At 47.2% G+C, this 23,894-nt stretch overlaps 2 protein-coding genes and 1 long non-coding RNA gene across 4 annotated transcripts in view; 2 read left to right on the plus strand and 1 right to left on the minus strand.

The window, feature by feature from the left end:
- The window catches only part of Gnao1 (G protein subunit alpha o1), a 141,604-nt gene extending 133,480 nt beyond the window's left edge, over positions 1 to 8,124 (plus strand). The window contains exons 7-9 of one of the 2 annotated variants that reach the window (XM_050144374.1): positions 2 to 155; positions 3,480 to 3,695; positions 4,652 to 8,124. In XM_050144374.1, coding sequence (XP_050000331.1) covers positions 2 to 155; positions 3,480 to 3,667 — 342 coding nt within the window. In that variant the 3' untranslated portion in view covers positions 3,668 to 3,695; positions 4,652 to 8,124. Of the gene's footprint in view, position 1; positions 156 to 3,479 lie in introns of both variants that reach the window. The other variant, XM_050144373.1, reaches the window with a different exon arrangement.
- Positions 8,125 to 8,141: 17 nt separating this feature from the next.
- The window catches only part of Amfr (autocrine motility factor receptor), a 36,534-nt gene continuing 20,781 nt past the window's right edge, over positions 8,142 to 23,894 (minus strand). Inside the window, exons 7-14 of the mRNA XM_050144371.1 lie at positions 22,809 to 22,942; positions 21,877 to 21,987; positions 18,725 to 18,915; positions 15,928 to 16,031; positions 13,893 to 14,027; positions 13,153 to 13,236; positions 10,329 to 10,513; positions 8,142 to 9,555 (exon numbers count right to left, since the gene is read on the minus strand). Of these exons, the coding sequence (XP_050000328.1) occupies positions 9,408 to 9,555; positions 10,329 to 10,513; positions 13,153 to 13,236; positions 13,893 to 14,027; positions 15,928 to 16,031; positions 18,725 to 18,915; positions 21,877 to 21,987; positions 22,809 to 22,942 (1,092 nt within the window). The 3' untranslated portion in view covers positions 8,142 to 9,407. The remainder of the gene's footprint in view (positions 9,556 to 10,328; positions 10,514 to 13,152; positions 13,237 to 13,892; positions 14,028 to 15,927; positions 16,032 to 18,724; positions 18,916 to 21,876; positions 21,988 to 22,808; positions 22,943 to 23,894) is intronic.
- On the plus strand, positions 18,924 to 21,644 carry LOC126502961 (uncharacterized). The gene is made up of 2 exons (XR_007592119.1): positions 18,924 to 19,691; positions 19,750 to 21,644. It is a non-coding gene; the product is annotated as an uncharacterized lncRNA (long non-coding RNA).

Consider the following 23,894-nt stretch of genomic DNA (forward strand, 5'->3'; position numbering starts at 1 on the left):
GAACCGCATGCACGAGTCTCTCATGCTCTTCGATTCCATCTGTAACAACAAGTTTTTCATCGATACCTCCATCATTCTCTTCCTCAACAAGAAAGACCTCTTTGGCGAGAAGATTAAGAAGTCGCCCCTGACCATCTGCTTCCCTGAATACCCAGGTGGGTGTTACAGCCCTGGATCAGCGAAAGCCCCAGTCCTGGGTGTGGACCTGGATCCCCCACCCACATCCCCTACAAAAGACACCAACTGGAATCCCCCAACCTGTGGGCTGCAAAGACAGCCTGCTGGGCAGGGCAACTGGAAAGCGAGGGGCCAGTGCAGGAGTCTGTTAGCGTATTGGAGAAGCACCGAGACATGGCTAGCTGTGGACATGTCCCTGGGTAGGCGATGGCCTTTCCACGGTGTCCTAGTGAATGCTTTAGGGATCGAGGCAGGACACAGGACACTTGTGTTCCTTTGCTTTCTTCCTGGTCATCCCTGATGTCTAGAGACATAGTTGGAGAGCCTTCCAAATCCTCATGAGGTACCTCTCCTCTCCTTGGCCCAGCACAGCCACTGCCTTGTGGAAGAAAAAGGCAGGCTGGTGGCGTGGGAGGGTGACTCAGGGACCTGTGCTCTCTACCAGTTTGCCCCAGACATGCCTCACTTTCCCCATCATGCCAGCTCTCTCCACCTTTTCCCAAACACAAAACCGCTGGTTTTCACCCAGGTCAAACCACTCCATGTAGTGTGAGCTTCCTCCACACCTGCCTGCTTTTCTTCTGCTTGTGTTGGGCCTTTTTCCCCCACTTTGTTTGGTCCTCAGAGGAATGGATCACAGACAGCCCCCTGCTCCATGCCAGCAAAACTTCAAACAGGTCCAGGAGGGAAAGGCTAAAGGCTGGGTTGATTCGAAGCCAAAGCCAAGCCCAACCCTCTAAAGACTGGACAGTTTTAGGGTTCCCTTGGGGGCAGAATTGAGGGTAAGACCAACCCCCTGCTAAGGCAGAGATGTACCCCAGCCTCCAGATGTGGCACATGTTGCTTGGACCTGAAACTCACTGACATGGCCCCAAAGTTGGTCTGTAGTCCTGGACTCAGGTCCTAGGGCCACACAGGTTCCCAAAACCAGCCAAGGGGGGTCCTAAACTGTGGTACAGGTGGATGACAGTCTCACCCAGCTTCTTCACTACCAAAGATTAGCCATGCGGAGGAGGGGACCCACCGGCCAATACGGAGATGTGCTGCAGTACTTGCAAATTGCAAGGGGCAGAGGGAGCCGGTTACTTAATCCGTGGCACCCCGTGTTCGTCTGGGTGCCATAGCAGACCATGATGGCACCTCAGAGTGGCTAGAGGGATGGTGAGAGAGACTGGTATTTAGTGCCATGTCTACATAACTGCTAGTCACTGCTGTCATGGTATTGAAGGAACTGAGGAGGTGCCCTCTGTTGGCAGAGCAAGTGCAAAAAGAAATCACCCCCAAAAGCCAACACAGGAGGCCATTACCTGTAAGCTCTTGGCAGCCACTGCTGCCTTCTTCAGCCTCAGCAAGAACTTCCCAACTCCCAAGGATTTTTATAAAATTGTGGCTATGTAAGGAGGCCCGACAGCCCCAGGCGCTGTCTTAGGGGCTCATTAGGAATAATGCCTGAGTGGTCAGTCTCTTATAGAGTGACCGCTGGATGTCCCCAGTTCCCCGGGGCCTACACAGGATACAGTTTGAATTCAAACAGCAGGAAGGAGAAGAAGCAGTCACAAACGTCATGCCACCACGGGGTGTGAGGACGCAGACCAAGTAGAGGAAGAGGGTTAGGAGGTGGTTGTCTGAGAAACTAGGCAGGCTAGCATTTCAGGGTAGCTGTGAGACTGTGTAAAACCCCAGGCTCAGCAGACGTGGCACAGTGTGGCAGCCGCTCCATCTGGAAGTCCACCTGCTCTTCTTAGAGCCTTCCAGCCAGGAAGCTCTTCGACAGGGCAGCCTCTGCCACTCTCTGCCCTCTGAAGGCTTGGATGTGGCTTGGCACCGGATGGGCTTCTGCTCTCGATAGGTCTGTGATGGTGGGTGGAGGGGGCTTACCCCGACCCCACCTGAGGATGCTCCACCCCTCAGCCTTCACACTGGCTCACCACTAGACAGGAACTCTGGCCTGGAACTATCTTTTGTTTCAGAAGGAAAGTCCGTGCCTGTCAGTGCCTCCAATGGTGCACACCCCGGCCAGCCAGCCTGGGCTCACGCTCTCCCAGAACACCATTGCACTGTTTCTGTACTAGGCCACCCCTGACAGACTGAAGGAAATGGGGAGTCTCCCTCGTTCAGGGCTTTTCCATACTTTTGTCATGGTCCATATTAATATGGTATTCAATAAAAGGCGCCTGCGGAGCAGATCTACAGGAGCTTAGACTGTAGCTGGCTGGAAAACGCCTGTATCACACACAGGTGTGCCCTGTTATCACCACCCAGCCTGCCGGAATAAAGGGAACACACGAGGAACGTTAGGGGCACTGGAGGAGCCCAGTGGATGTCTCACGTGATATCCCTTAAGCCTCTCATTGTCCCCGTGTCCTGGCCACTCTCCCAGGACTAAGACTGTTTAGTGATGGCCCAGTCCATGGAGGGACCTCCTGAAGATAGAGCCCAGGCTAGTTGGTGCCCACCACACCGGAAGTACACAAGACCCTTTGGTGCCATTCTCCTTAGGCTTCATTTACAGGTTTGTTAGAATTGCAGGGTTGGAGACAGAGATGGCTGAGTGATTAAGAGTGCTTCCTGCTCTGTCAGAGGATCCAGGTTCAGCTCCTCGCACACACCAGGTGGCTCAAAACCACGTGTAATTCCATCTCCAAAACCCTCTTCTGACTTCCAGGGGCACCTGCATCCACATGTACATACGCTCACACAGACACATATACATACACATCAATAAAAATACATCTTAAGAAGTCCCCAGTGAGCTAGAAAGATGGTTCAGAGCACCTGCTACTCTTCCAGAGAACTGGGTTTGGGTTCCAGCACCCACATGGCAGCTCACAACTGTCTGTAACTCCAGTTCCAGGGGCCCCAACATCCTTTTCTGGCTACTGCAGACATAAGCACACAGGTGCTATCCAGACATGCATGCAGGTGAATACCCATACACATAAAACTAAATTTAAAGAAACAATAACCAAAGAGTCATGGGTTGATTTAGATTTCAACTTTAGGCCACGGAGAGAGGCATCCTCTAGATTTGTTAATATAGAACAAATGAGGTCTTCTGTGGCTGGCTCCTCCCAGGGCCATCGCGCTTCTCAACACAGTAAGTAAAAGCCTGAGGAGGCAGAGGCAGGCGATGCCAGATTTCACGGTTTTACCTCCCAGTGCTGCCTTACCCTGGAGAGGGAGGGTGTGGCACCCCTGTTCTTCCTTCCTCTCTCGCCGACCCCATTTACATCCCAACCACTCCTCTGTCACCCCCAGCTCTCACTAGGGCCTCCTGCCTATTCCTCTGTGTCTCCCTACAGGTTCCAACACCTATGAAGATGCAGCTGCCTACATCCAAACACAGTTTGAAAGCAAAAACCGCTCACCCAACAAAGAAATCTACTGTCACATGACTTGTGCCACAGACACGAATAACATCCAGGTGGTATTCGACGCCGTCACCGACATCATCATTGCCAACAATCTCCGGGGCTGCGGCTTGTACTGACCTCTTGTCCTGTATAGCAACCTATTTGGTAATGATTCCAGCACTCACAGAACAGCTTGCGTGTACACACACACACACACACACACACACACCACTAACCAGTACAAGTTGGTAAATAAACTTTAAAGAGGCATAACAAAACCTTATCTATACACAAGTATATATTAGAAAACTGTTTTTAGTTAATACTGGAAAGAGCTACGGACAGAACCGACCACCATCCCTAGCTCATCCGTTTTCCCGGGACAGCACATGAGCATGCACACACGTGCGTGCACACATGTGCGTGCACACACTCACACAGGGCACGGTGGGAGCCTGGGGTGGGAGTCCTCTGGACAGCCCCAGGGTTTTACTTCCTGAGACCCACTCCACGAGCAGGGCAGGCAGAGGAGGACCTGGTTCCGTCCATCCAGCCTGCCCTACTCTACATCTGATCACAAGGCTGGCTGCTCAGCTCTGCCCTGCCCCTGCCCAGATTCCAAAACCCTTTAAGAAATGGCCAACACTCTAACATCCCCCTCCCCCACAGCCACAACAGGAAACTCGGAGGACCCTTCTCTTTTGGGTGGTGGTGGTTGTTTATTTCAAGAATCTAGAAGAATCATTGCTCTGATCAATCTTCCTGTCTCCTGAGTTTTCTTTATTTATGGGAACAGAGAAATGTTAGAGAGATGGGTGTCCCGGTCAGCTTTTTCAATTAGCTGAGGAGAGGAACCATGTGAGCCACTGCCCAGAACCGCCTAGCAGAGTTGAAGCCAGATCTCCCCAGAGAGGGCACGCGGACTAGCGTGAGTGGTCTGGGGAGGGCTGGACTGGCAGACGGGGCCAGAAGCAGGGGACAAGGCAGAGGTGGGCTTCCCTAATAAGGACACCCCACTTTGCACTACTCTTGGAGTGGTTAAAATGTTGTAGGGTTTGTTGGTTGGTTGGTTTTTAAAGTCAAAGAAAATGGTCAGACCGGCCCTGTCTCTCTCTCTACAGACTGCTTCATGGACTTTGCTGTTGATGTTGATCTCCTGGTAGCATGACCTTTGGCCTTTGTAAGACACACAGCCTTTGTGTACCAAGCCCCTGTCTAACCTACGACCCCAGAGTGACTGGCGGCTGTGTATTTCTGTAGAATGCTGTAGAATCCGGTTTTAGTTGCGTCTCTACATTTAGAACTTGGAAGGATTTTTTAAAAAAGAACATTTCTCATGTGCTTTGTAGCTTTAAAAAAAGAAAAAAGGAAAACTCATCATTCATATTTCCTTTTATTTTGAAATAAAAAAAATCATACACATTAGTACCAACATCCTGCCCATCCCAGCTCTGAGTGGGGCCGGCAGACAGCGGCAGTGCTAGGCCTGGTGCTCCCAGGGCTTCTGTGCGCCCATGGCTGGTGGGAATAAGCCAGGCCAGGCTTTCTAGAAGGCTTCCGGTCGCTAGACACCTCATATGCCACCAGGCAGTGGCAGCTCTGCCCTGCCCACCCATCTAACTGCAAACACAGTCACTCCAAGTTCACAGAGAAAAAGCACAGCTCTGGCGTATGGTTGCCACAGAGAACACCCGCCACCTATAGGAATCCAGCCCTAGACAGGCAAGGAGCCCCGCCCCTTCCCAGACGCCCTTTGTGCTGTTTCTTTTTGGTTTCTCCTTCGGTCCTGATGAGTACTCCCGTCCCACACTGACCAGCTCTACTGGCATCTGGGGAATGGGGTTGTGTGGTTTTTGGTTTTTTCCCCTTTAACACCACAGCCTCCAGCCTTGGGCAGAAGCCCTTCCTCCCGTGTGTCCCCTCTCCACTTCTCCTCCGTTCCAGTGACCTGTGTTCGCTCTCTCTCATGTTGGGATGTTTGTGCTGCAGATAAAAAGAACAAAAATAAATAAATAAAAGTTTTTAAATGCCACAAGATGGAAGAAAAACAAAAAAATTCAAAGATGGAATGTAGTGTTTACATTAAAGCCAGTTTTCATGATCAGTCCTATGTCATTTCTACGTGACTAGTATCTAATCCCAGACCTGTTCACAGTTTCACTTTTAAGACAATATTTGCCGAAGACCAGTCACAGCCATTTCAAAAACAGAAGCAAAAAGACAAAACACAAAAAAAAAAATTAAAAATACAGAAAAAAAACTTGAAAAAAGGAAAAAACATTAAAAAAAAATCAATCAAGAGCCCGCGGGTCTTTGTAAGCCTTTCTATTCCCAATTGGTGGGGTTTCTGTGACACCTGACACACTGCCAGCCTACTTCTCTAATGGAAATTCATGTGTAGCTCAATAAAGAGAATGTTTGTCTGTACCGAGTGTCTCACCTTCTGCCTTCCAGACGCCGGTTCCCAGGGCAAGCTCGCTCTGACAAGGAGATGCTTGGGCACACCCCCTGGGAGGGTGGTGGGTAGAAACCCTTCCGCATGCTCTTCCAGGCCCCTCACCATTTTGTCACCCAGGAGAGTCAGTTCAGAGCACAGTCGTTGGGAAAGCTGCCCAGTGTCTGTCTGTCCTGCCCACCCCGGTCCCACACACCGAGGAATGAGAGCAGGGAGTAGGGGTAGCTTCCTTCTGGCAGTAACTCCTCCAGTTTAGCTGGTTTTGCTTCTGGTGGGCAGGAAAAGCAGAGGGAAAAGCCACACCTTTCTCCTGGCTTCTGTGCCCAGGGCATTCCCTCCAGGAGGGTCAAACCACCTCCCCCTTCTGCACCAAAGCCTCAGGTGTCCTTGCTTTGCTGTCCTGCAGCTGGGCACAGGGTACTCAGCAGGTGGAACACACGGGAAGCAAAACCACACAGCCTGGCTCTAAGACTGAGCTCCCCAGCTGCTGGCCTCACTATACCCCCCCTACCTGTGGCTCTGCCAAAGCCCTACTAGCAAATGGGTTGAAACTGGGCCCACCAAAATGCCTCACACCACACACCAATCATTAGGCAAGTGGCTAAAAGCGGGTTCTGTATCTATAATGCGGTGGGGGGAACCTCACAGGGGTCTACTTAGTCACATCTTCTCTCAACAGCACCCCACATGGAAATTCTCAGCACATAGTACATGCCTTTGCCGGCATGGTGTGTGTGTGGGGGGGGGTGCACGATACTGTTTCAGACCAAGGCTAACAGTCCTGGCTCCTGTTTTCATGAATACCTGGTAAATACGGGTATCCCCCCCCCCCCGAAAGTCCTTCTGCCAAGCCACACCTCTTTTCCAGTGCTTTCCCTACCAATTCCCTACACCCCAGATTTCTGTTTACAGAGGAACTGTACAACCTACACCCTGTCTACACTTTGACTGTTGTATCAGAAGACAAACCAAGCTCCCAATGGAAGGTTGAACAAGACTGTCCCTGACAGGTCTGAGTTTCTCTCAAATGAGTTATAACCTACCAGGTTCTTTCCCAACTTCCCAACCTGCAGGCGGATTTTACAGATCGATAAAAGCCAATCTTTTGTTTTATTTTCTATTTCCCCTGTTGCTGGACATGGAATGGAGGAGGCCGTGCATGCTAGGCAAGTCTCTACCCATGGTTACACCTCAGCACGGCCTTCCTTTCTTAGGAGAAAGGTCAGGAAGCGGGTTTTGTAAAGGACCGGGAGAGGAAGGTTTAGTACGAGAAGTATGGAGCAGAACCTATACATCCTTAACAAACCAAAACTGCACAAACTCCATGCACAGCCAGGGTCGGAAACACTTCAAACCCAATGGAAAGCAGGAGACAGAACTTCAGGTAGGACAGGGAGCCTTCCATGACAGACAGACACAGCTCCTGAAGGAGCATCTCATCTCACTTGTGTGTGGACTGAAGAGCACTCTCTACACTGCTCAGGAAGCCCAGGTTCAGGTTACCTGAGCACGCAAGAGTCACACTAACACCAGTAAAACCAATCTGCATAATCACTCTCTGCTACATAAAAGCCTCACATTTTAAAGGGGAAAAACTAAGGACAACAAAAATTAAATATAACCAATTAGGAAAACAGAGGACTACAAAATAGTTCCAAAATGTCCCAGCTCCTTGGTGCTGGAGAGCCAATGACCTGGCTGACAGAGGACAGTGAAAGCAATGGGTAAGTTCCAGTCTCACCACCAGTGCCTTTACTTAGCACCTGTCCAGTGTCCCCAAGAAGTAATGAAAGCCAGAAGCCTTCTATATACTTCCTGCCTTCACACATCTGGAATGTAGTCTGTGGAATTTGCTTCACCTTTACTTCCATGCACAGCAAAGAAAGAGAACGTGAATACCAGGCATAGAAAAGCTCAGTGCTGCCCTCCCCAGTTCACAAGGGTTATAAAACACCCCCAACCCAAACAGTAGATACAAAAGCAGATGGCATTCAAGTCACCCCTTGGAAGGGCGTGGCTTCAGCTTCTAACTACACAACACACTACAAGAGGTTGCTTTTTATTATTGTTGCTTTACAATAAAAACAAAATCACTATGCTCTCAGCAAAACAAATTAAAAAAAAAAAACAGGAATTTAACTAACAGCAGTTCAAGGTAAGGCTTTTGGAAGATTTATTGAAATAAATTATCTTTGCCCATTCACTTATGACCCTTTCTTCAATTACCTGTCAACATTCTAAAAACTTTCTGGTATGCAAAATACATTCAACTTTGCCAATAATTTTAGATAATACTGGATTCTTCCCAAAAGGACTACCATAAAACTAGGTTTTGAAACATTAAAAAAAATTCAATGGGACATAAAACTATGTAACCTATGATTGTGTGTTTCAAATCCTTAAATACGTGGAGAATTTGAGAAAATCCAGGACTAAGTCCGCTTGAGGCATGTGGATTATTCAACATCTTCCCTTTGTTTAGTGAGACCCACAGGAACAAAAGCAGGGAACTGGAGGGCTCCAGGGGAGGAAGACACATCAGGTTCTCTTCAGCGGTGTCCTCTAAACCATCCCTGCCTGCAGGCCCACACCCATCCAAGGATCAAATCCGTATACTTAGCAGAGCCTAATTGGGTTGACCAAGGAATTAAAACCACGACCAAAGCTTGCTGCCCACCCCTTCCCATGCCTAGAGTAAGCAGGGACTGGGACGGGGCAAGCTTATGTGATGCAGGAGCACCAGAGTGAACGGAAGTGACGCCAGCTGTGGATCGGGGCTCAGGTCGGTCCTGAATATTAAGGGCAGAAAAGGGTCTCCTCATTCTGTAGCCTGGAGCTTTCTCTTTCTGCTCCGGGTACCAAATTGGTTCTTTATACATGATGCCCTGCTGGGCTATGTCCAGGAGCCTGTGGGACCGGCCTCTGGAACACTGTGGATGCTTCCTCCCCAAGCACAGCATCTGACAACAGGATGGCCTGTCAGGAGTAGTCAGCCTCCTGCTGCGCACCCCCTGGCTGCTGGGATGTACTCTTCCCAGGACCCATGCTTCCTTCCAGCTGTGGCGCTAAAGACACTAACATCAGCCATGACTTACACCAAAGCAGAAACTGAAACTGCCTGCTACAGGCAGGTCAGTGCCCAAGCGCCCACTTCTTTTTGCTTGTCCCTACTCCCGAGAAGTCCAGTCAACACAGAAGAGGTCATGCCTAGAGTTAAAATGTGCAATGTTTCTAAGGGGAAGAGAGATGCCACGTAGAAAGTATTACAAAGGGTTAAATTTGTCAGCTGTCCACACACTATTAAGACCACATGCTTTATGCAGCGGCAATGCAGTCACAGGTCTCCACACAGCAGGCAAAACTGGGACAGGCCTCTTCCGGTAGGCAGGGCTGGGCAGGAGGCTGAGGAAGATGAGGAAGCTCTAGGTTGTCTGCTGCCTCTGAAGTCTGCGCTCAGCAGCAGCTGCCAGCATCCTCCGGCGCAGGGTCACAGGGTCAGAGGATGTGCCTTCAGAGGGGGGGAGTCTCTCTGAGGTCATATCGTCTTCAGACCTTTTGTTCAAGAACCGCCTGTAAGAGGTAAGAGAGCCACAAGAGAAAACAGAAACATGAAGACGCAGAATGCCGTTGTCGTCAGTCTCCCCTTCCAAAGCTGTCACTCAAGACCATCCAGTGACAAAAACACCCCGGCCTGTGCGCTAAGGTCAGTGCAGCTCAGGAGCAGGGCACTTACTCAGCATGCCTGAGGCCTTGTGCTCAACCCAAAACTGTAAAAGGAGAGGAAGCAAGAAAGAAAGAAAGAAAGGGCCAAGCAGGGTGGAAAGGGGAGAATGCCGAGGGGAGGACACAGCACAGACTACTCAGTGGACGAGCCTACTTCCCAGGGAGAGGACTAGCTCTCTGCCCAGTCCCTTCCCACAGACACAGCTTGGGGTCTCACAGCCACAGGTCTGTGCAAGGCACAAAACCCACCTGGATGAACAATACTGGCCCAGGCCTCACGAAGTGAACATAAGATTCCACCAACCCAGAGGAACACTGCGTGCCCCAGCTGCCAACAATTGTGAGTGAGCTCACAGAACCCCGGTGTTCTCTTCACAGTGCTGGCCCCAGGCATTGGTCAAGGAGGAGTCTTAAAGGCAGACCCCAGGTTCTGGCAGGATTAATCACCCTAGGTCCCAATTTCTTATCTGTATGTCTGTCATGTAAATTAACAGTGCCCCTTCTGAGAACTAGAGATAAGAAAGATAGATAATTGCTGTAGAGAGCTGAGAACAGTTGGCTCTAAGCTACCATCTTCCCTGTAACTATGCATGCTGACTAGGACTGGAGAATCAACTCACTTCCGGGCTTGCTGCAGGAGGTCATCCTTGCGCTGGACTAACATGCGCTGTCTCTCATCAGCAGACTTGGAGAAGCGGCTCCCCCGGGCCTCAAAGTCGTCCACCTCACTGGGCTCCACTTCTACCTCACTGAAGTCCAAGGCCTCTTCAAGGCGAGGATTGAGGTCCAGCGGTACACGCTCCGTCTAGACAGAGAGGCAGCTGTTAGCACAGGCCTTTCCCTTCCAGGCAGATTCCTCCCTTACCAGGGCTTCTCTGCACAGGCTTCTGCTGGACCATAGGGGCCTTCTGCCAGTCAGGAATCCGAAGCAGGAGATTTGGGCTCTGGGGAGGCATGCCAGCTGCCACGGCTCACATGATGCTGAGACGCTCACTATAGTGCAGGCAGTAGATGGCTACCAGTATGAGAATCATAATATGTACTCCCGACCTGCACTCGAACTGCTGGCCAGCACTCCAAACACTTTCTTTTCAATTCTACCAGCTGCTTAAGAATTTAAACAAGGGGGGCTGGAGAGATGGCTCAGTGGTTAAGAGCATTGCCTGCTCTTCCAAAGGTCCTGAGTTCAATTCCCAGCAACCAAATGGTGGCTCACAACCATCTGTAAAGAGGTCCGGCGCCTTCTTCTGGCCTTCAGGCATACACACAGACAGAATATTGTATACATAATAAATAAATAAATATTTAAAAAAAAAAGAATTTAAACAAGGGGGCTGGCGAGGTGGCTCAGAAGTTTAAGAGCACCGGCTATTCTTCCAGGTCCTGAGTTCAATTCCCAGCATCCACATGGTGACTCACAACCATCTGTAATGAGGTCTGGTTCCCTCTTCTGGTGTGTGTATAATAAATAAAAAAATCTTAGAAAACAAGCTGCTGCATGAAATTTATGTCCTCGAGGTGAAAAGATCCAGATAGGATCCTTTGTGAAAACAGATAGAGCAGGTTATGCATTTAAAAGTAACAGGATTTTCCTGGTTTGGGCTGAAGCTACAAAAGCCAATATACTACCCAGATATCCAAACATCCTTAAGCAGGTGTGATCCACCTACATTGCTCCTGCTCCCAGACTCAGGGTTATAGGGGCCAGAGCCAGCTCACCGCCCAGCTCTGCCTTCGGCCAAGTCCAAAAGTGGACTTGAAGACAGCCATAGGGAACTTGACCCACACAGTAAATCTGAGACGAGCTGGGCTACTTAGTGACACCTTGACTCCACATAGGGAAAAACAGCTGGGGGTGTAAGTCAGTGGAGGACTTAGCTAGCATGTGGGAGGCCTTGGGTTTCATCACCAGGAATACACACACAGAGACAGAGAGAACCTAGATACCCATTAATGGATAAAAGAGAAAGGGTAAGAAGAAATAGAACATGAAAGATAGGAGCGCTATGAGGGCAGCCTCATTCATACCCACTGGAACTTGACAGCTACAAAGTCTGAAAGAAACGGGCCGGAGTCACCAAAAAACAGGGTTGTGAGGGGAACAAGTGTGATGCCTGACAGAAGGCAACTCACATCTCAGGTCAGGTGACAGCTCTACAGAAGGGAGCCAGCCTAAAGCCGGACATAGACCTTGCCCAAAGGGATCACTGGAGAGGTGCTCTCCTCTCTCCAGAGGCAGAGGCGGTAGGAAAGAGCCAACACAAATGCAAATGAAGGACACGAGAGGTTTCTGGTACTATCTAGGGCAGTAAGAAGTAACATCAATACAGACACAAGGCCTCATTACTAACCCTTTGAGGGAGCTAAAGAGCACAGCTGGCCAGCAGGGAACAAGGAGAAGCAAGTAAGACAAAGCACACCTAGTTTGACTCAGCCCTGCCTTGCCACATCCTCCAACTCTCACTCAGTGTTAGGACACGTGGACGGACTCACGAGGACGGACTCACGAGGACAGGCTCCCCACCGCCTACGGAGCAAATAACCACTACCGCGAAGCCCGGCTGGACATGGGCCTCTTGCTCTTGGTTTTGTTTTAGTGACTCAGTTAGCTACACTGGGAAAAGGAACCGATGACTAAAGGGTCCAGTGACTCCACGTTCACCTCTGCAGTGCTGACTCTGAGCCTTAGGTTTAAGCAGAAGCCAAAAGGGTATGTGTAATAAGGCAAGTGTAATTGGTCTGGTCAAGTTATGTATGACCATAGCCATTTATCAGACCGATATTTAATGAACTGTTGGCCAAGGGCTTGGCAAAGTTCCTATAAATTCCTTGCTTTCATTACACTAATATATATAATCTTTATGCTAACTCTGCAAACAGTTGGGGAACTGAGGAGAAATCAGGCATGCTGCTCCCTCCCATGGCCCCAATGCAGTCTCATGTGCGCAATTCTGCTAACTGTCCGAAACCTAAAAATGTACAAGTTGACCCTTTTCAGAAGTCACACAACAATTTTCAAATGATGCATCGTCCAGTGTTTTCTGAGACAGGGTCTCACTGCAGGCTATTTCCAAACTTGTGATCCTCCTGCCTCAGGGTCCTGAGAACTGAGATTACAGGAATGCACCACCACGGCCTGCTCCGATGTGGATATGAAAGTGTTGACTCTAACAGTGGGGCTAGCAGAGAAATTCGCAGATGATACCCAGCCTGTTTCTGCCTGCTCCCTGCTTTAGTCTGTGGTGATATACATTTCCTCTATCACAAGATTCTGTCACCATGAAGTCAACTACTCCACCCCACCTTCTCCACTATGACAGACTGAAACCCTCTCAAACTGTCAGTCAAAAGAAAAAGTTCCTCCCTTGACCCGTTCTGCCAACAGCAAGGTGAAGGTCACTACCACCCAGGGCCACACTACAGTCTATAGTGAGCTGACCTCACCTGAACAGAGGCTTCCCCGTCCTCCTGATCAGTGCTAGGCCTTTCCACTGGGCTGTTCAGTGCAGGCCTCAGGCTCTCCGACCGCTGAAAGCAAACACAGTGGTCAGTCAGAATGAAGGAACGGGCACAGGAAAACCCAGAACACAGAGGGCACAACAGTTCTCAACACAGCTCACAGCTTGAAAGATGGGACCACATCCGAGATCCAGGTTTGAGAGTGGTTAAACCTTCAGCTCCCCGCTCAATAGCAGCAGTTGCACAACAAAAGCAACAGCAAACGTCAAGCAAGCAGAGTCAGCACGGTTTTGGTTTCCTCATTAACTTTCCTAAGGCACTATGATGCAGTCACTACAGCTAGTCTCCAGGTCGGCTGGAGAGTATGATTAATATAATCTCACTGCAATGGCTGCTTCAGTTGCAACAAACTGTGCTATAAGCTGAGCCTCAATATTCTTTCTTTGCTCTTAACAGAAACAGATGCCAGCCTTTAACAGGAGCCAATGGCATTCTCTTAGAGACCTGCAGCAAGGATAGGCTGCTCTGGGCACGTTTCTGTACAAAAATTACTCAGTATCTGTATTTATCTTTAGTGGGTCTGTTCTCACGCAGGATTTAAACAAAACAAAGTTTACAAAATGAACTTTACAGAAATCCTTCCTCAAATCATAAATAATATCTAAGTATTAGAATTAAATCTTTGTACAACAAAATACATATCATGTATAAAACCCCAGTTCTACCTGTGTGGGAAAAGGTACTTGAATCCGTCCTTCTAAGATGTTGTCTGTTGTTATTTCCACGGAGCGTGTCATCTGTAGGTCCTGGAGCACAAGGTGGTATGGAACCTGGGGGAACATCTCTTGAATTTGATGAGCCTGGAAGAATACAAAGATCCCACAGCAAAGGTCACTCTCAGCAGAAGTCAGTGTGCCTGGCAGGCTCTGGATACAGAGGTTGACACTTTATCTTGAAAGTACAGGTAAAGCTCACTTGGCTCAGCACGCTCCCTGCACACCACTGTCTTTCCATTGTTTCAGGACTAGCGCACAAGAGCAACATCAATTCCAAAATCAAGAGCATCAAGGAATCTAGTGAGATCCCAAGACAGGTGCAAGTAGAATCTTCTGGTTTTAAAAGGAATCATTTAAAAGACTTTAATTTTATGTGTCCAATATTTACTTACATGTATTGTATGTAAAAAGGATCATTTTAAAGTTCAATATTCAGACCCAGCATTTATAGTATTCATGTTCATTATGCAATGTGAAAAAAAAAGCTGACTTGAAAGTCAGATGTAGCTTTGGAGCCTGTTCTGGAACCAGACCAATGACTGGCAGTAAACACTTGCAAGTAAAGACGACTAAAGGGCAGACTGTGAGATTCAACTGACCACACTGTCCGCCCTTCCTTCCTTCCTTCCTTCCTTCCTTCCTTCCTTCCTTCCTTTTTGGTTTGCTTTTAAATTTCATTTGGTTTTTGGGGGGAGGTTATAAGGGCAGAGGGCAGATGCGAGGGGGATGGGGAGATAGATGAGTGGGATCAGGATATATAATGGGAAGTCCAAAAAGAATCAGTAACAGTTAAGAAATAATACCTTTTTTAAAAAGCTAGGCATGGCCAATTACATGTCTGTAACCCCAGCACTATAAGGGGCAGCGACAGAAGGCTCACTAGTGCTCACCAGTTGCGAGCCTAACTATAGGTTCTGAGGCCCTGCTTCAGGGAAGAAGACAGTAACAGCATGATCACCTGCACACATGTGTGCACACACACACACACACCCCACACACACAAAGGAGAATAACTTCCTTTGGCCTGGTATGGTAGCACACGCCTTTAATTCCAGCACAAGGAAAGCAGAGGCAGGAGAATCTCTGTGAGTTTAAAACTAGCCTATTTTACATAGCAAGTTCCAGAACAGCCAGGACTAAATAGACCGTCTCAAAAGGAAAGGAAGAATGGAGGAAGGGAGGAAGGGAGGGAGAGAAAAGAAAAGAATAGAAAAGAACTTCCTTTGACAAAAAATAAGGTAGCCGAGCATGGTGGTCCACATTTATAATCCCAGCAGAGGCAGGTGGATGTCTGTCAGTTCCTCCCAATTTGACTTATAGAATTAACGTAATCTCAGTTAAAATCCCAGCAAGCTATTTTATATAGAAAGACGAAGTGATCCTAAAGGTTATATGGAAAACCCAGACCCAGGATAGCCAATACACCACTGAAGAAGAAAAGGAAGACTAACAGACTTATGCCTTCTAATTCTAAGGACTTACCCTGTCTGAATTTTTTGCTTAAATCAAGTAGTCTCAAAGTAGGCTTAGGTCACAGTTAAGTCAATCTAGTAGTGCACATTAAAGCGTAGATTATCTGCCACAGAAGTAAAATGACAGCAAGTTTTCAGACTAGTTTCAGCTGCCTAAGCATTCACTAGTCACACCAACATATGAGCTTACTGTGTCTACAGGCTGCCTCCCCCACCAGAAACCACAACTCCTGAAAGGCACCAAGTATAAAGCTCAGTGGTAGCACGTTTGCTAAGAAGACACAAGGCCCTGGATTCAACATCCTGTAAAGAGAGGGAGAGAAGGGGAAGAGACAGAGGGAGAGAAGAGAAAGAGGAAAACGGAAAGAAAGAGGTGGCCCCTGAAATCTTTGCTGTCCTCCTAGGCAAGAGAGAAACTCGCAGGGTCACACACACTGCACAGCCATGTGTCCCAGAGCCCTCAGGCCCTCCTGTCCACGCACAAGTTCTCAGCAGCAGTCAGGAGCTCTTACCATGGCATTCAGCTGGGAGTTGCTTGCCTGCGTGATACCAAGAATGTTGGTAGTGTGCATCACTTCAACTGAAAAACTTGGGAGCCAGCTCGCAATCCGGGACCCTAAAACAAATCAGAATCCAGCACAACAATTAGTGCCCTGGTGCCTGCCCCCGTGTCGTCAATGTGTTCAGTCGCCACTCACTGCAGGCTCCTTTCTACCAGGCCTTTCTGTCAAGTACTGTACCCAGATCACCTTATCTTGTCCTCACGAAAACCTACACGGGCCTCCCATTCCTCTCAGAGATGTGACTCTAGGCCTCAACCTTGGTCTCCGTCCAAGGCACTGAGCAATTATATAACACATCCAAGATCACACAGGTTAATGGCATGGCAGATGTGAAGCCAAACAGCCATTCCACCTTAATCCATTCTAAGCAAAGAACCTAAGAAAGGCTCCCCCGACTCAGTAACTGCTCTAACAGCTGAGTTTCATGCCCTTCTTCCTCCCAACATAAAATACTGCTAATGCGGGGAATTGCTTTTACAATACTTCATGAAGCATCTTCTGCTGAATGGAATTTAAAGATTTGACCTTGGTCTGAACATTGTGGCACATGCTGTGTGTGTGTGTGTGTGTGTGTGTGTGTGTGTGTGTGTGTGTGTGTGTGTTTTGCCTCCCTGTATATCTGCACCAGGCAGGCATACAATACCTGCAGAACCAAAAAGAGGGTGATCCCCTTGAACTGGAGCTACAGACAGTGCTAAACCACCATATGGGGGCCGGGAACCAACCCCAGTTCTCTGGAAAAACAGCCAGTGCTCTTAACCATTCTGGAGAGCCAACTCTCCAGTCCCTGGTACACACCTTATATCCCAGCACTCAGAAGACAGAGGCAGGAGGATCTCTGTGAGTTCTGAATCCCAAGTCAGCAAGAGCTACACAATGAGACAATGCCTTAGGGGGCAAAGGAGGAATTTTCAGATTAAAAGCTAAAAAAATAGCTGAGCGGTAGTGGTGCACACCTTTAATCCCAGCACTTGAGAGGCAAAGACAGGCAGATCTCTGTAAATTCCAGGCCAGCCTGATCTACACAGTGAGTTCCAGGACAGGCTCCAAAGTTACAGAGAAACCCTGTCTCGAAAAATAAAAAACTCAAAAATTCTACAATAGTAAATTTGTTGGGTAACACAATCATGATGGTGCTGTTTCTGTCATTTTAGGAGAGGGGAGCTACAAGACAATTCAATAACAAGTTTCAAATGTAGGGGCTGCTTCAGTCCTTTACAAACAAGTAGCAGCAAATTGGTTGTTTATTTCAATAACACCCAAAGGACAAAGTGACTTTGTTTGACTACATTTGTAGTAATAGCAATTAATAAAATGACAGCTTATAGAACCAGGCTCTATCTCCAAGACCTGTTACACATTTCAGAAGCTCTACTGGTAAGCCAAGTCTGGCGGTGAAGGCCTGTAATTCTAGCTACTTGCCAGGCTAAGACAAGAGAATTAACAAGTGAATAGCCAGACTTGAGAAAAAGGGCTGGGAATACAGCTCAGTGGTAGAGGGCTTGCATGGCACGTGTAAGGCCCTGGGCTCAAGCCAACATGAAAGAGGACAAACTTGCGCCTGGTACAGCTCTCTTTATGATACGGGGTTTCTGTGTGTAGTGCTGACCGGTCTGAACTCATTCTGTAGACCAGGCTAGCCTCCAACTCACAGAAATCTGCCTGCCTCTGTCTCCTAGTGCTGGGATTAAAGGTCTATGCCTACTACCCCTTCATATTTAACAGAACCAAACCAGCTTCTTGAGGCCCCTCCTCCAACACATTTCGACACTTGCCTCCACTCCCCATGGACCCTTCAAGGTGGCACCAATACTCTCACCGTATTTCAGAGACTTAAGCCAGAATCTGAACAGCACCGCTCCTAAGAAAATTTTAGAATGGGAATTCACACAACAGATGGCACTGGAACTGATGGGCTCACTATCTGCTGGGTGTGTGTGAATCCAGGAAAGATAATCAGCGCCCCATACAATGCCCAGGACCTCAGAATACATACTGAAGAACAGTCATGCTTTAAGAACAAAGAAATGGGACTCCAATTCTTACTCCACCTATGGTACTCCTGAGGAGCATATACCACACAATAAACCAATTATTAGCAAAGGCGAACTATTGAACTGGTTATGTGGGTTCCTTGAAGGTAAACTTAATCCAGTTTTACTACCTCTACTTCCCCACCTCAGCCCACTTCTTAATGGCACAGAGTAACCCCTCAGTTCTATCTATCCTGAACACTTTTAATTGAGGTATAAGCCAGACAGGCTCATACAAGACTGTAATCCTAACTCTAGGGAGGTTGAGGCAAAACTACCCTAAATTCAAGGCCAGTCTAGGATACACAGGAAAAAAATGTAATAAAAACCAAATAAAGGAAATTAAAATGTAATACTAAAGGGACAAGATAGCCCTGTAGGTAAAAGCACTTGTTGCTAAGTCTGACAAACCAAATTTAATACCCAGGATCCATATGAGACAAGAATAGAACCAACATTAACTATCTTCCCTGACCTCCACAGGTCATGGAGTACATGTACACATGTGCCACAGACATACGCACACAGAGTAAATGAATGTAATGAAAAGATGTCTCAAGAGTAATACTAAATTCATCTAGTATTAGGCCTATAATATAATACTGTAAATAAGTTTTTGTAATATAATAATAAAGAGGGCATCTTATAATCCTAACAATTTCATTTTAGGAAAGAAATCCCACAGAGAGCTCCGGAGGTTGGAGACACTTTACCATCAAAGTGGAAGAAGTGATTGTGCTGGTTTAAGCGAGGTCTGCCTTCTGCAGCTGCCACAGGGACCAAGTTCTCATCCAAGTTCTCTCCTTGATGGTCTTCCCTGGCACGACTGCCATCCGCAATATTAAGAGACATTCTGCACGTCGGACAGGATGTGTCTTGTTCTAGCCAAGAACGAAGGCAGGAGCTGTCGGAGACCACAGGAAAGGACAGGACAGATTCAATTGCTCTTTCCCGTATTTGTGAGAAGTCACCAGAATGACTATGTTCCTACTATTACTGACTTCTACTTCCCCTAGCCAGATCTAAATGCTGGCAGACTTTGGTAACTAGAGTCTCCTCGCTCTAATACACAGACACCTACCACACCCCACATCGCAGCATGGCTTCACGTCTCCCCAACTCAGTTACTTCAGAACCCACAGGACTTAATCATCCAACATTCAGCCTCCTTCATCCTTGAGTCCTCTACTCAAGTGATTTTCCTTTTTACTACTTTAGCTACTGACCAATATGGTTATAAATAACCATGGCCTTGTCTTCAAAACAGTGACTTTGGAGATCTACCAACCCACTCCTCTCTACCTACCAACCTTATGCAAAACCCTTCAATGGTATTCCACCCATCCAGGGGCCCTCAGGACCCTGCCTACTACTCCTAACTGGGCAGACACACTCCTTCCTCTTTTCCATGAGTTCACACACTGACTTCTTCCTAGTTCCATCAACACACCAACTGCCCACTGCCCACTGCTAGAGCAGTCAGCCCCTGGCTCTTACCTCGACCTCAGTCTGAAATGGCAATCCTGCCTCCCGGAATCTCAGAATGAGGCTGTGTCTCCCCTCACCTTATATTGCTCTCTAGGGCTGGAATTAAAGGTGTGTACCACCCGATTTCTATGGAAACTAGTATGGCTACTGAAATTAAAGGTGTGTGTTATTGTGGCTACTGGGATTAAAGTTGTGTGTTATTGTGGCTGCTGGGATTAAAGTTGTGTTATTGTGGCTGCTGGGATTAAAGTTGTGTTATTGTGGCTGCTGGGATTAAAAGTGTTAGTGTGGCTGCTGGGATTAAAGGTGTGTGTTATTGTGGCTACTGGGATTAAAGGTGTGTGTTATTGTGGCTACTGGGATTAAAGGTGTGTGTTATTGTGGCTGCTGGGATTAAAGTTGTGTGTTATTGTGGCTGCTGGGATTAAAGGTGTGTGTGATTGTGGCTACTGGGATTAAACGTGTTATTGTGGCTGCTGGGATTAAAGGTGTGTGTTACTATAACCTGGTCTGTAAGGCTGACCAGTGGGACTGTTTTACTCTCTGATCTTCAGGCAATCTTTATTTTTTAAAATAAAACTTAAATGCCACTACATCCCATCTTACATCCTCTCCAACTTGCTCTTCCTTCGCAGATCTCACTTCTGCTCATCCTCAAAAGTCACTCCCCTCCAAATCTGAATCGGATCACTTTCTTATTACTCTTCAGAGATCTGCCTGTGCTTGCCTCTTGAGTACTGGATTAAAAGTGTGTGCCGTCACTTCAAACCCTATTTCTTTTCTATAAAGCACATTGGTCAGTTTAAACTTGACATTCTCAATGTGCCAGTTCATTCAAGTTCAGCTCTTACATTAGATTGCAAGCTCCACAAAGACCTCATTCAATACTTCCATTTTATCCCCACAGCCCAACACAGTCCCCTATTCCTAATATAAAACAGTCTGTCAGACCAGGCAGTGGTGGGGCATGCCTTTAATCCCAGCACTTGGGAGGCAGAGGCAAGCGGATCTCTGTGAGTTTGAGGTCAGCCTGGTCTACAAGAGCTAGTTCCAAGACAGGATCAAAGCTACAGAGAAACCTTGTCTCAAAAAACAAACAAACAAACAAAAAAGTCTGTCAGGACATTTGAGTGGGCTTCTCCAGCTCCAAAGCCTTTCTGATATTAAAAAGAAAAGACTGAAGGTGTTAAGTGATGTCCTCTTCTTTAACGGTTGTTGACTTCTAAGCTATGGCTATTCTAGTCAGCAACTGCAACTCCGGCTCTACCAGTTCAGCCACAAGAGGCGAAGCCTGAGGAAACTGCTCCCTCAGGCACCAACTTTTTCAAAGCTAAGAGAATTTATGAATTTATCTAAATCTTTGTCCTGCTAAAGAACTTAAGATTCAAAGGCTGAAGTAGAATCCTGCTTCCCAGAGAGGCTGAAAAGCAAGCAGCTCACCTAGATCCTCCTGAGTCTCCCTGAAGTCCTGGTGCTTTTTCTCAGCCCTCCTTATAAACCCTTCTCCAGATGGCTCCTCCCTACTACTTCCTGTCAGCTAGTTGCTGATTCAGTCTCAAGACCACAAGTGAATTTTATTTAATCAATCACATCTTTGCATCATTAAACAAATGTTTCAGAGCATAAACAAAAGGTAACACACATTAAAACCTGGTGGTGGTGGTGCACATGCCTTCCATCCTAGCCCTCAGGAGGCAGAGGCAGGCGAGTCACTATGAGTTTGAAATCAGCCTGGTCTACAGAATGAGTGCCAAGGCAGTCCAAAGCTACACAAAGAAACCTGTCTCGAAAAACAAACGAACAAAAAATTTTTTTTCAATAGTCAAGGGGCCAAAAAGACATCTCTAAAGCCATCAATAACAAAACTCTAAATTCATGCACATAATTATTTAGCTTAAACAGCTGTGACGAGATCTCTGAAATATGAGATCTTCTCCAACCTTGGAGTTTTATGGAAGGGCCGAGCCTGCGATCCTTGCTAACAAATCACTTGTAGCCTTGGTCTAGTTCCATTTCAACCCAGGTCTCTGTAAGATTTTTCTCTCCCTGGAAAATGAAACCCCTTTAAAAATATTATGGATGTGTTTATTACTTTAGAATGTAAATGGAGAAAAATTATGAAGAAAGCTAAAAAAAAAAAAGAAATTAAGACGGCAAATGTGGGTAAAGAATGAACTGAGGGCAAAAGAGGAGGCTCGGAATTAAAAAAACAAAAACAAAAAAACCCAGTCACAGACTCCAAGCAGCATCAACAACAAGGCCAAACTGAGGTAACATCCTTGCTCTTCTGCTGGGATTATGTTCAAATCCATGTGAAAAAGTGCCCAGAGCCCAGGAACAGAAGGCCACTCCCGAGCACCCTGGACAAAGCTCCTACTTGTGAAAGAGATGTCCACAGGGAAGCTTCCTTGCAGCCTGCATAGAGTCCCAGCAGATGGCACAGTCGTCGTTATTGACAGCTAGCTCCTCTGGAGTGGCAACTGCAAACCTGTAAAACACATCACAGGCTCAGTGGGAGCTCAGCAGTTTCACACACATCCAACAAACGCCAGATTACACACCTGACCACCAGAGTGGCACAATTACACAGCAAAACTGATTAGTTAGACAAAGTATTTTTGTTCTTCATGGTCCTCAGAAAACCAAGTGGGAAACGTCAGCACAAGAGCTGACCCTACAGTAACAGTCCTACCTGTTCCTTAGACATTCAGAACAGTTATGGACATAGCAGAAGAACCAGACCGTCCCTGAGAAACAAAAAGTGTATCCACTATTCCTGTACTTTCTGGTTTGGGTTAGCTTCAGGATAGCAAGTGAGTGTCTCCAGAGAGTGATCCATGCCCATAAACATGCACATGCAAAGTGCAATCAGGACACACCTTCCCAAAACAAAGATGGCGGAAGATCACAGGCGCTTTCACTCAGTAGTGACAACAGACAGTGACAAAAAAATAAGAACGCTGTTTCTCCTGGAACCCTCCCCACATTCCAGAAAGAAGGTAAGGTCACTGGAGTACAAACCACCCTGCAACTACGTGGGACACAGGTAGTCTGACATGACAGCCTGCACACTCTTCTGTCTAGTTACAAGTACACAAAAGCACGTTCTGGTGGAATGAGGCAGTGCTGCTATTAAATGAGCTCAGATGGAAGCTGGAGTGGGCACTGACGCAGCCAGACTATGAATTTAAAGCTGGCCTAGAGGATGAGTATGATGGGAGGAAGTAGGAGGTCGGCCTAGGAGAGGTCAACACCGCACACACAGTTAAAAAGAGTAAACTCAGGCAACATTGAGTCAGACTGTCTTACCTGGCTTCCATGTTCCCTACCACCCGCAAATAGTTCTTGTGCCGACGGATTCGCCGCTGTACCTCATGGAACAGGTAACGAAGCTGCATAAAGATGACCAGGCTAGCCATAGATAACCAGATGTTGCCAAACAACTAAACAGAGATGGGGGAAAGTAAAATAAACAATAAAAACAAAAGTGAGGGGCTAAAGACAAAGCTCAGTGGGCAGAACGTTGAGTTAGGACCTCCAGCACCCACACGAAAAGCCAGGCTCGCCATGCACATTCGCAGCCCCAGACACAGAAGGGCGCTGAAACTCACGGAGCAGACTGCTTCACAAGTGAGTTCCAGACTAGTGAAGAAAACCTATTTCAAAAACTACAGTGGAGAACAATAGAGGAAACATGTTGCATCAACTTCCGGTCTCCACACTCACATCAGTGTGAGGTGAGCACATAGATACAAACATGTATATAAATTACATGTACACTCTCAAACACACACAAACACATATGCGCATGCAAGTGAATTTGCGAGTGATGAAGGTGCGTGTACAACAGAAGCTACTTAAGGTGAAAGGGAAATGGAACACTCTTTCAGTGAGTAAATGCATTTATCTATTTGATTGCCCTAAACAATACACTGGCTCATCAGCCGAGGCCAGAAACCTGCCAGAAACCTTTCCTGAGCAATTAACCAGAAAATTAAACGCTTAATGCTAAAAGATGTCCAGCCATACAGACTTCTATGTACATAAACATACACGCATTTCTGGAGGATGGAGTAGGATCTTCTGTATCCAGACTGTCCTGACACTCATTACATAGTCAAATATGACCTTGAACTCCCAGCCTTCCTGCTTCTTCCTCTTGAATTCTGGGATTATAGTCATGCATCCCCACCCCCAGTTTATGCAGTGCCAGGATCAAACTCAGGGTTTATTCATGCTAAGCACTCTACCAGCTGAGCTATATCCCCAGCCCAAGCATTCATGCAATTATAAAAGAAGAAATATGTACATCAACAAGATGCCCAACAGAAGAACAAGTAGATTGTAAGTTTATATAAAATAGTTCATTTGAATTACATTGGACTAGATGTATAT

This window comes from Alexandromys fortis, unplaced genomic scaffold (assembly GCF_014885135.2).
Source record: "Alexandromys fortis isolate MF-2015 unplaced genomic scaffold, M_Fortis_MF-2015_v1.1 scaffold_1, whole genome shotgun sequence".
Lineage (NCBI taxonomy): Eukaryota > Metazoa > Chordata > Mammalia > Rodentia > Cricetidae > Alexandromys > Alexandromys fortis.